The 13,404-nt window shown below is 37.0% G+C and overlaps 1 protein-coding gene across 1 annotated transcript in view; it reads left to right on the forward strand.

Annotated features, from left to right (window-relative positions):
* The first annotated feature begins 1,309 nt into the window (after positions 1–1,309).
* Positions 1,310–13,404, forward strand: part of LOC141437663 (proton-coupled zinc antiporter SLC30A2-like) — a 36,238-nt gene continuing 24,143 nt past the window's right edge. The window contains 1 exon segment of the mRNA XM_074101113.1: positions 1,310–1,675. Within this exon segment, the coding sequence (XP_073957214.1) occupies positions 1,407–1,675 (269 nt within the window). The 5' untranslated portion in view covers positions 1,310–1,406.

Consider the following 13,404-nt stretch of genomic DNA (forward strand, 5'->3'; position numbering starts at 1 on the left):
GTGCTGTTTCCATCAAGAGCGGTGCTGTGCGAAGGATTGTAAATGAAGCGTTTCTATTCGTTCATGAAAAACACATTGCGCAACACATCGCACATCTCTGGTGGGAACGGGGCTAATTTAATGATGGAGGAATACGTCAACGTACATAAGATGCCCTTACATGACGCAGGTGTCCCAGACATGTAATACCGAGCCAGTTAGCATCAAAGCACGCTTGAGGCCAAGTGGCCGACGGCCGTGTCGTCCTCACTGATTATCATTGCAATAATAACTAGATATACACTTAAATAATAATCGTATAGGTACTTACCAATATTATACTTAATGCGAAAGTTTGTAAGTGTCAAAGAGGGTTACCAACTGTAGAAACTTTTTTCTAGTGGTGCCTACTAGACAACTCGAAATCGCGTATTTATACCCCTGACGCAAAAAGAGGGATGTTATAAGTTTGACCGCCAAGTGTGTCTGTGTGTCTGTCTGTCTGTGGCACCGTAGCTCTTAAACGGGTGGACCGATCGGAATGAGTTTTTTTTAAATTGAAATCAGGTTTTCTAGCAATGGTTCTTAGACATGTTATAAAATCGGTTCAGCCGATTTTGAGATATTGAACTTTGAATTGACAGTCGGGGGTTTTCCAACATTTTGTTGGTCAGGTTATAAGTACTTAGGTATATAGGTACAGTCAAAATATATACACGACTTTATGCTCTTAACATTAAGGTCGTGTAGGTATACATATTTTTGTAACTTTGGCCGTGTCGATATCTTTGCACTTGACTGTACTTATAGAGTGGGGTCGACCACCTTCTGATTTCTTTTATCACGTATGCCATAACGAATGAGGATAAAGTACTATTGAAATATAGCTGCTTTTACTTCAATTTTAATTCAGTTGTATTGTAACCTTGTCGGGCTAGCCCAACTTTTACAAAAAGCGTTTTGTTTCACCTGCGTCCGGAAACGTCGATCACATTGTTTTTGTTGATCTCTCTATTATCTCGCAATCGCAACCGAGATTAAAAGCGCGAAATAAACTTCCCATTTTTTAATTAGCCAAAGAAAAATCTTGCTTCCGCAATGAAATTATTGTTTGACAAAGATGGGATGCATTACACAAAGAAGCACGGTTCGCCTTCACCCTAGTTTTACGACATTGAAACAAACTGTCCAACTTTTTCAAACGTTTGTTGTCACGCGCTGTTTACACTGCCAGATGCAAATGTCCGTCCGCCCCCACAAGCAACAGTAGAGGGCAATGTCATTGTGAACTAGGTCGAGTGCTATTGTTTTGTTCGGGCGGTCGCCGCCTGGCAAAACGTTTGGTTTCACACACAGCACGTCAGTTCGGCCGCGCCAGCTGAGATTGACAGAACTGACGTAGCGCGTTGTTTGGTGCGAACTACGAAATGTCATCTAATATAATTAGCGAAACATTACAGATAGATACGAAACTGAACGGTTTGAGTGCTTCGTTTAGTGATAAAGGTTTGACGCCTTTGAACGGGCGATATAGAGCTAAAAGTTTGTCGAGTGATAAGTTGAACGAGACGAACGCGGATCGGGCGGCGATTTTGGACGATGTTGAGGCTCATCACGTCGCTGAAAAGTCTGAAACTCCAGGGTGTTTAGTGTCCAACAGAGTGATGGATCAGGGAACGCCGCCGGCCCTCAATGGGTAAGTTTCTCGCTTGTGTTTTGGGCTGAATCTCGAGCGGGTCCGTCTCTGTCACCTTGGACGACAGACTAAAAAGTTTGCCGATTAAAAAGAATATTCTCATATAGGACTTTAGGATATTCAAAAATTATATGGACTTCCGCAAAGTTACGCCTGATACATTAAATTATTAAAAAAATACTTTGAGGTAGGACAAACTTTTATTTTGCAATTGCACTTAAACAATGAATTTTTACATAAAAATAAAAATAAAAAACATATAAAATTAACTAATACTTGATCAATTTTAAATCTTCATACTTTTTTTTAATATTTTGGTGTTTAAATGTTAAAAGGTGTTACCAAGGTGATTAGTGCAAAATTATCTGATCTGTTATATATCACTGATATGCTACCTGTGAAAACTAGGATAGTTAAATAATATTTGTGATAGACAGCCACTTATGGTTCTATTGGGATATATTAAATTCGTAAAGGGATATATTAAATTCGTAAATAATGTGAAATTCATATATAACAATAAAATTTAGAAGATTATAGGTATGCCAGAAATTAATTTAGGTTTGTGTAAATAAGTACCTATTATTTAATACTTAACTATAATTCTGATAAGACGGTGACAATTAGTCATAATACAAATGAACATTTATTATTTAGTGTTCTGTGAACATTTTTGTGATGCGTAGTGTCTTGTTTATACTGTCAAAAATAACAAGTGAGGCAATGTCTATTATTGGACAGTATTGTAATAAACATTTGGTGTTATGAGAACATTACTTTCATCATTGAATGGGAGAAAACAATTCAACAAGATGGAAAAGGCAGATGTACTATACACATATGATATTAAAATAACAATTCTTACTTTATCCAATGAGTAAAATCAATATGGTAAAATATCATCTTGTTCCTGGTTTTTTCTTACGGTAATACCTACTGTCCGTGATCCTAGAAAAAGTAGGCATGTCAATTTTTGAAATAAATAATACAGAGGCGTCTTTACCTATAGTGCAGGGTGTGCGTTGCACACGGGCGCAGCGATGTTAGGGGCGCCCACTGGCGTATCAGGTTATTTTTTTAATCGGTAGCCCAACATCCTGGGGTGGGTACTAGACCATACTGTGGTGGACACGGCACACCCGGCCCTCCTCTATATACGCCTATGTGGGCCGGCGGCGGCACGTTATACCTATTCCATTTTGACCGCGCGCTTCATAGATGGCGCTAAAGTAATAATTGCACACGGGCGCTACATGGGCTAAAGACGCCGCTGAAATCATAGATAATAAGTAATGTTGATTATCCTATTGGATTACTTACCAACAATAATTAAAGAAAAATAGGTAATTAAATAGTTATATTTCTTGACTAATTTTAATACAAGTTTGATGAAAAAATCTTAGTAAGACACCATCCTAGCTGCTTGTGACTTTAATCTTTATATATATTGATTGATAGTAGATCTCAAACATCATCAATTCAAAATGGATTTGGCTAAGTAATAATTAGTTATTTTATCTCATAAAATTAAAAATCAAAATTTAAAACTAAAAAACATAATCAACATAAAAACACCGGCCAAGTGCGAGACAGACTCGCGCATGAAGGGTTCCGTACTATTATCTATACAACATTAGACATTAGCAAAAAAAAACACGTTTTCTGTATGGGAGCCCCCCTTAAATATTTATTTTATTTTAATTTAATTATTTATTTGTAAAGTGAATATATGACTTAATATTCTATGAATATTTCAAGGGTCTACCTGTTGCCATATTGATATTGAGCAAAAAACGGCAAAAACATCACATGTGTTGTATGGGAGCCCCCCCTTAAATATTTATTTTGTTCTGTTTTTAGTTTTTGTTGTTATAGCGGCAACAGAAATACGTAATCTGTGAAATTTATTTCAACTATCTAGCTATCACCGTTCATGAGATACAGCCAGGTGACAGATGGACAGACAGACGGACAACAGAGTCTTAGTAATAGGGTCCCATTTTTACACTTTGGGTACGGAACCCTAAAAAAAGAATTATATTTAAATTTATTTATTTATTGACGTGGAAATAACATTAAATTTAATGTCTAATCATCTAACCTTATTAGAGGATAATACCCATTATGTAACTTTGTCATACCAATTATCAAACTAATAATTTCGTACATGAGATTCGAAAAACCGTCCAAGTGCGAGTCGGACTCGCGCACAAAGGGTTCCGTACGATCTACAGATACAACATTCATTAGACATTAACAAAAAACGGCAATAAAATCACAATTGTTGTATGTGAGCCCCTTAAACATTTATTTTAGTCTGTTTTTAGTATTTGTTGTTATAGCGGCCACAGTTATACATGATCTGTGAAAATTCCAACTGTCTAGCTATCACGGTTCATGAGATACAGAGTGGTAACAGATGGACGGATGGACAGCGAAGTCTTAGTACCTGATAGGGTTTCCGTTTTTGCCCTTTGGGTACGGAACCCTAAAAACTGAGGTACAAGCCCGGGTTTGAACCCAAGGGGACACCCTTGCGACAGCAAGGGGGGCAAGTTGATATGGAGAATGAGAAAAGTCTGAATTGTAGGCAAAGTTGAGAGCACAATCATGAACTTTGGTAGTACTTATGACTGTTTTACATTTGGCAACTTTTTTGCCCCTCCCTGCCCCCTTGGCGACGCCCTTTTTTTGAACCCACGATCCTCTGCTTGAGAGGCCATAGGACACCACGGCTGAATGATGATGATAAATGCTGACGTAAAGTTTTTCCGTGACGTATTAACTGACACTGGCACTGCAGTGCAGTTTGATGGCATGATTATTGCCGTTTAACGTCCAATTCTAAGTGGGAACAATGGATCATATAGGCACAGTTACAGGTCATTATTGAAGTGCATTGTGCAGTAGCTCTGCATAGGTTACGATTACCGCGGAGGCGGATTATATGGATGCGGCTAATGTATGCCCAGGAACATTCGGCCCGGGAAGTACGATCTAATAATGTGTTCCCTGAATTCGTGATGGCTCTGGGTCAATCAACTTTTGCTTATTTGTTATTCTGTCCTCTTGTTCTAGAGACAAGACTGACAGAGTTTCATGTAAAAACTGTAATTAATATGCATAGCCTGCTAATGTCCATAAAATAAAATGGGCTTATAATAACTTCGACATAAATGCTTCATGAAGCTAAATGAATCACATAAAATGTATCGACAATCATGGTTTTAAATGGACGTGTAGGTACACAAAAAACAGGGCCGGTATTTCCATGTCGGTGTTATCCGGGCCGGGAAAGAGTGTCACCCAAGAGTGTCACCCGTTTAAGAGTTGTCCAGGGGACGTAACCATGGCAACGAAGTACAAGAAAAAGTTGATTGAACCGGCTACTCCGAAATTCTAAATTAGCCTAGGAGTTTGCTTTATATCAGCGATAAGTAACCGAGATGGACCTCTTGGGATATAAACGTATGTGCGATAAAGCTACGTTTCCACCAGAGATGTGCGAGAATGTGTTGCGAGGATTGTATTTGTCTTATCATAATCATAAACCAATATAAGTTTTTGGTAAAAAATTATTTTTTAATGCAAGCTTTTTTTGCTGTTTGTACTTTTTGTTGACTGTACTTGTATTGTCACCCAAACTACATTTGCATAACAAATTTCAAGTCGATGCCATTAACCGTTGAAGAATTCCGTCCTGTGGAGACGATCCTGGCCAGACTACCAGGGTGTCACTTACCAGATTATTGTATTGTCACGCAATTTACATAAGTATACCAAATTTCAAGTCAAGTCATCCAACTACAGGAAGTTGGTCGCATTGAACTTGCAAGATTTGATTACAGACAGACAGACAAACAGAACGGGACGGGGCAGGTGAAACTAAATAAAAGCTTGTAATAATAGGAATACTTCATTTACCTATCTTCGCTCCGCCGAGCTGTTTCCACTAGAGATGCGCTGAGCAAGGATAGGTAAATTAACCGTTTCTATTGGTTAGTGAAAAACATACCTATTCCTCGCTACACATTCTCGCACACATCACTAGTGTAAACGCACTGCTATCTTTGTCTTGTCGCACGCACGCAATGCGCAATGGCGCTCATTAGGAGGAGTCCTACGTCCAACAGTGGACTGCTATAGGCTGATGATGCTGATGATGATGATGATGATAATGATGTATAAATCCGATGACAATGCAATATGACCTGGAGCTGATCTAGTGATGAAGCTAGAAGGTGGCCATAGGAACTCTGTTATAAAATGACACAACCGAGTGATTGAGTTTGGACTCGTTTGATTCATCTTGACGAGTACTTTGGTAACCAGGGGCAAAAAGTAATCAGAAAAATACCCTCTTTTCATAGTGTTACCAATTGAGGTACTCTCAACTTACGTCAAACAGGTCTGAAAAATATTCGAATAACTAGTTTTACTCGAATTATTCGAATATATAGTATGAAAGTTAATATTCGTAAAACTCGAATACTGAATTAGGCCGAATATTGCATGCCCTACGCACGGGCGTAGCATTTAAGAGTGAGATTAAAGGTCGCTTCCGTTGTGCATTGACATGCATTGATATCGCATTCGCGATTTCACGTCGAATACTTACCCCTCAATCTCGCGTGTTATATAAGAAACTATGGTATGTTTCTGCATGCACCTTAGCCTAGGGATGGCGATTCTTTCCAGAAAAGATCGCATTCTCGAATCGATCCGAATCGAGGCCTGAAAAATCGATTCACAAAAAAATAGAAGTCCAATAGATCGATTCTCTAAAAATCGATATTTTCTTGATTTGATTTTTGAAGCTCGTATTTTCAATATTTAAATCCAATTATGGAAAAAATGAATCAAAATCCGCAGTTCGTATCGTACTATCAAATACTATTAGCGTAAGCGGGGCGGCACGATAAGAAGTTCTAATTACGAATTTCGACAAAAAAATAGTTGAAACTGAATCTCGATTCGGGATTCTCGATCTTCAATGTCGAAATATCGATTCACTAGATCGATTGCACTCTGAATCGATGTTATAAATTTGAATTCGATTATTGATCTGACCCTACCTGTCCTCAGCCCTTAAGGATGTCTTTAATTGGTCCGTCATGGATGTTCCACATGATAGATTGTCTGCAACACGTGACTCCATTTATTGCTAACGGGGACATGTTAGTCTGCAGTGGCGGACGAGACAACTAAGGTAGACTGTACGGTCAAGGACTTTAATAGATGAGCCACCATGAGACCTTTTCACAGTAAACGTCATAGTGACATTGCATTATTAACAATGAAAATCGTAATGACTTTTCCTTTGAAACTGTCCATGGTGGCTCATGATTAAAATCCTTGACCGTACCACTGTATCTACCTATGTACCTATAGCTATTAGCTAGCGCGCGTTAGGCTGCGTTCAGACACGGCGGGAATCGCTCGGTTTTAGCGCACCGTCTCTTTCTCAAGCGATACTCTAAACATACATACATACGCTCGGAAAACATAACCCTCCTTCGGACAGTCGGGTAAAAAGAGACGGTGCGCTTAAAACCGCGCGATTCCCGCCGTGTCTGAACGTAGCCTTAACAATAACGCAAGCTAAGCAATCCTGTGTCGCAATAGCCCGTCCAAAATTCATTTCAGTACTTAGGTTAATAATCGTAAGTAAATATTGATTTCATGAACAAATCATGAAATCGTATGCCTAAAATATACTGAGCAGCAAAAAAAACTGATCCTCAAATGTATGCAGTAATAGGCAATTTTGTATGTATTGGGCCAAATTTTGTGCCGTTGAGTAATTTACTGTGATTCTAAAACCAATGGAGTCGCTATTTGTAAAAAAAAAGCTAATTTTGAAAACAACGTTTAAATGCATAAGCTATTACAATTTATAGCTACATTGTTGTTTGCTGTACTGGTACTAATAGTGCGTAATGATTTTTAACATAATTTTTCAGCACACAATGCTCGATTATATTGTGGTATTTTATAGATAAGTACATCTTGTAATACACAATACGTACTTAGACTATGACTTAGAAATAAAAAGTAATAAACAGCGACTCCATGGATTCTAGAAACGCGCCGGTTCACCAGAAATCTTAGTTATAATATAATTAATATTATTTATGCCCTATGCAATCAATCAAGCACAACAGTTGAACCATGGTCTTTAAGATAAGGGTCTGCAAACATAGAAAAGCGATTAGAAATCGAGTTGCATGTGTTGTATTTGTATGTAGCCAGCGACTCCCAAGTGATAAAATTGCTACCAATAAACTTGAAATTAAGGTTAATAGAACAAAAGAACATAATTGTCATGAAATCTAAGCACTCGGTAGTATAATTGTGCGAACATACAATATAAATAACGCTATCTTGCTTGTTTATGATTATGTTTGACACTGAAGACTGAGTAACGCGTGTATTAATTCTAATGTTTACTTTTATTACCTCAATAACAATGGCGTTAATATTTTCCATCTGTCTTGCTTTTATGCCTATGATAGAAAGAGCCACGAAAATACAATACGTACTTTAAACGTACCTACTCGTGCTGACAAAGATAGGCCTAAAGGACTAACTGTTAATGAGGTGTACTTAATTTTTTTTCCGGCATCCTTTGGACACAGGTTTTTTCCGCGCCCGTGTTTGTTTTTTAATTCCATGATTGTTTTGTGCAGGCCTAATTAAAATAAAGGTATTTATATGAGTTTTATTCCATTTGCCAACATAATTATTTGTTTTTATGGCAGTAGGTACATTTGCTCAATGAAATCCAGATGAAACCTTAGATTTTTTTAAGCAAAAAATTTTTCGCGGATTTGCGGAACGGGATTTATATAAGAATAGAAGTAGGACATCATTTCAATGAAATTTGGAACGAAGGAGTCGTGACATTATTATAGATGTAATAGATGGCTCCACACGCTATTCGAGGATGCAAACGTTGAACATTTTCGGGTAAGTTAGTCGGAGTCCCGTGGTTCAGTTAGTAGGTTGGCGCATATGCTAAGAGATGCGTAGGTATGCGACATGATCTGCGTAAAAGCACTGTATACATAGCTTCAAATGCCGTCCGGCGAACGTGAAAAAAAATTAAATTCGTTTTCAGTCTTACCATCATAATTATCAACCAGCTTACGTGAAAAAAAAAACTATTGAATAAATACCTTTATTCTTCTAATCCGAAAAAAAATTTCAAGTACAATACCTAATCAACTAATCCTTCTGTCGAGCTTGTAATAATATTAAATAATCAGTTAATGTGATAAATGTTTGTACTTTTGTAACATAGTGTTTTCGTTCGGGTTTTTCTTTGGAAAAAAAAACTGACGTAAATAATATGTCTTATGAGTAAGCCTATAATAAACGCAGTAGATTTATATAAATCTGTATATGCAGTTTCACGAGTTAATTGATTCTCCAGGGCGAGACTTTGAAGTGGATTTATTTCCAGTGGAAATAAGGTTCTTTTCACCAAATGTCATCATTTTGCAAGCATTATTCAAGCTACCCGGAAATTACAATGCAAATATCACCCTCTCACTTCAAAACAGATATTTTTGTAAAGTACCTATGCATGCTCAATGGTTTACCAGTAGAACTTTTGCAGTGAAGATAATTAGATAACGTTTTAATCAATGGTGCGTAAAACGTAATTTATAATTTTAGGTTAAAACTATTTGAAGGTATGCTAACCGTAAACATAACTTTTGACGGCTTAATCTCATCCTCCCCTCAGTACACACGACATGTGTTGTAAGATTGTCTTTGCGTGAAAACGTAACATTTTGCATGTGGATTTCTATCTCCGTCTGCTCTTCTCTATTAAACAAGATTTTTTTCTTAACTTCAGCTCGTAAATCAGTAGCTTCGTCTAATACGCGCCAGATTCCAAGAACACCCTCTTTCGTATTGATATCTGAGTACAAACAGACGGGACTCTAATATAATGTGTTTACACTAGCATTGCCTTCTGTTTGCATATCGTAATGTTATCTATAATGTGAAGGAGTGCCCAGTAGGTGATAACTACTCAATGTGCGAGATAACGCGGCAGTAATAGCTGATTCAAATTAGTACTACCAATGTGGAGGCAGACTATAGACTTTAGTTAATAAGTAAATAATATAGAACGTTTTGTTGTACTCTGTAGAAGTGTTTATCTGTTCAGAGTCCTTGACAGCGTCCTCGTCTTTGTGTATTTTGTGTGAAAGTGCCTGGATTTGAAGATGTCGGAAGACAGCAAGCCTTTGATCCTGTGAGTTTACTTGCACGTTTTCTAATGTTATCTAATGATGTAGAATCGAAAAAATATTGAGAATTCTTCGTCTTAAATTTAAGAGTTACAGTTAATTGTAGGAGGCGTAACTGGCACTCCGCTCGGCCTTCAACCAGAATTATATGAACTAAAACTAATTATCTTAATATTCATGATCAAATGCGAGAGATAGCTAGGTTTATGCGCAAAATTCTCCCTAGTGTTACCGCTTCCGTAAATCAACAAATCATCACAAGCGTTTCTTTCCAGTGATTTCGGTACTTTTTAGTTCACGGATATGAACCTCCGAATTCCAATTCAACAACTGAAATTATGTTATGATATGCAAACACACGAGTAATATTTACCTCGACGTTTCAACCGGTCACGAGTAGACTGAAGTGTACGGTGTCAAGTTTGCCTATGAGTGAAAATCACGAAAGGTTAAAACGTTATATGATATGAAAGATCAAAAAGTTGGGACTTCTGGTTTGATTCTACAGGCTCCTTTCTATCATTGATCGACTAAAAAGAATCGGACTTCACCTATACGTTGTCTTGTCAGTATCCCTAAAATTCACACAAAGTGGTTTCGTTCGTCCTTAGCTAAGGGTTGGAGCTTGCTGCCTGGTTCAGTTTTACCTGATTACCTGAACTAATATGTGACAGTCTTCAAGTTAATGTTAATGAGCATTTAGGCATTAGGGAAGCGTGCTCCATATTAGGCCACACCTTTGCTTACCATCAGGCGTGAATTGTGGTAAATGCCTGTTTGGCATAAAGAAGTTGATGTATTTAAGGAAAATTGTGTCAGTAAATGACATAACAAGACAAGGTTACAGAATGCGTTTGCATCAATTATTGCACTCAAATGCGTATCTTACACGTGCATGTCTTGTGTATTCTAGGATCTAAGGGAAGAATTATGAATAAAATTAACATTATTTATTGCGGGAACCATGAAGAAATGAGGACAGCTATATATCATTAGGTTCCGTTTCCACCAGAGATGTGCGAGGATGTGTTGCGAGGAATGTATTTTTCATTAACCAACCACCCCGCTCAGCTGTTTCCACTAGATATGTGCTGTACGAGGTTAGGTAAATGAAGCGTTTCTATTGTATCATGAAAAACACATTCCTTGCAACACATTCTCGCACATCTTTGGTGGAAACGGAGCCTTAGGTTCGGCATGAAGCGGAAGTAGTGGAAACCGGGAACGTCAGCAATTTTAAGAGCGTTTATACCTGCTGAGCTGGCAACGTTGCATTTTTGTTAGTTTTTCTCGATTATTCCATAAAAGTCTATAACAAATAATTATTGGAGTAGACACATTAACTTATATATTAAGAAGTGTTCTATCAGAAAACATTTTTAATTTTCATATTTTTATGGAATAATCGAGAAAACTAACAAAAATGCAACGTTGCCAGCTCAGCAGGTATAAACGCTCTTAACCTGTCCTCTCCCAGAGGCACAAATTTGTGCCCAAATTCCTTTGATCCTGTTATCCTGGGAGATGACAGATTAAGAGATCGAAGATATATTTAGGGCTTTTTTCACCACTATTACTGATAAAGTGTCTGATAATTTATCCCAAACAATGTTTGATTAATGTTGAATTTTCCAGAGGCGTGTGATAAGGCTAAGGTTAAGATAATTACAAGCCATAAAACAATAGATATCAAACAATATATCTGCAATTATTAAAGCAGGCGGTCATAACTATTACTAACCGGACTTCAAAAAAAGATGAGGTTCTATGTTCCATTTCTTCGTCAGTTGTGGATCGATATTTATTTTTTTATCTGAAAGAGTGGATCACAGGAAAATCAGAGAAATATTGAGGAATATTGTATTTAGGCATACTTATAATGATATTGTGTAGTAGCTTGTGGAGTTATTTTTTAAATTAATCTTCAAAATTTTTGCGCAGAATATACAAATTTAACCTATCATTGTTTGACGGCATACCTAATACTTATATTAGAATAACTTGCCATCAGTCGTTTGAAATTTCAACACGGTTTACAATCGTATGAAATATTTATTGAAAAATATTATGCAAATGATAATCCGTAAATATTGGCATAGCCTGACGCCTGGGCGACGAGTCAAGCACGAGTGAATTTTAATGTGTTGCCGATTAGCCACACACCTGTTTCTTTTATTTGGAATTCTTTGCATGCGGCCGGAGTTATTTTGTAGTAAAATATGTAAATGTTTTTTTTTTAACAATATGTTTATTATGGTATTGTGATTTATAGGAGCTTAAGAAGGTGCTTTTGACGTGATAGATAAATGATTTTCCTTGAAAACGGTTTTCATGTTTGAGATAAAAAAAGTGTTTAATTTACAAATTAAGTGTTACTGTGAAATGTAAATTGTTTTTTTTTATTCGACTGGATAGCAAACGAGCAAGCGGGTCTCCTGATGGTAAGAGATCACCACCGCCCATAGACACCTGCGACACCAGGGGGATCGCAGATGCGTTGCTAACCTAGAGGCCTAAGATGGGATACCTCAAGCGCCAGTAATTTCACCGGCTGCCTTACTCTCCACGCCGAAACACAACAGTGCAAGCACGATGCAGCAAGATGCTGGTAGCAATCCGGGCGGACCTTGCACAAGGTCCTACCACCTGCATATTGCATTCTATTATTTTTTTAAACAATTAAATGCTAACAATAAACATATTATAATTTCCATTAAAAAAATTACGTAGCAGCCCCAGTGCTTTACATGTTTATTTTGGTAGTTTTTTACACCGTTTCTAGAATCTTTGAAGTATTTTTTAAGAATATTTTTCGGAGTATTATTATTATTATTTATAATGCACAGGCAGCTTATAGCTGATGCGTGCATATCATTGTTCACTTGTGTAATTGTCTTCAAAGTACTTATCAAGTCTGTTTTTAAAAGTATTCACTGAAGGTGCACTGATCACTGTCTCGGGCAAACTGTTCCACTGTTTCACGACGCGGTTGCCCAGGAAATGGCACCTGGGGTTGCTTGTACTTAGAGTGCGTTAAATGACAAAAAGTATGATTTATTTAAATAATATTTCGAATAGTGCCAGTTTCGTTTTAAACGTGCATGTGGTTCAAATATGCAAATGCATCACATAATCAGTCATATAATAGTAGTTCTAAGCGTATTACTTGGTGATTATAATAATCGATACAATATCAAAAAATAAAAAGCACAATGTGTATTGTAAATATTAGTTGAATAAAACTGGTATGTATTATTCAAATAAAAGAAACTCGTATTAAGAAATCTATTATAAAATTTACTAAATTAGCACGCATAAATAAAGCAGGTCTCTCCCAAAAACTCCTAGTTTGACTTTAATTTTATAAATAATTTATTTTAATTTTCGACTCCATAGATGTTAAAACCTCAGTATGTTAACAAATGTTCCAGCCCTGTGCACTACATATACACCACAGCTTATTCA

Source organism: Choristoneura fumiferana, chromosome 18 (assembly GCF_025370935.1).
Source record: "Choristoneura fumiferana chromosome 18, NRCan_CFum_1, whole genome shotgun sequence".
Lineage (NCBI taxonomy): Eukaryota > Metazoa > Arthropoda > Insecta > Lepidoptera > Tortricidae > Choristoneura > Choristoneura fumiferana.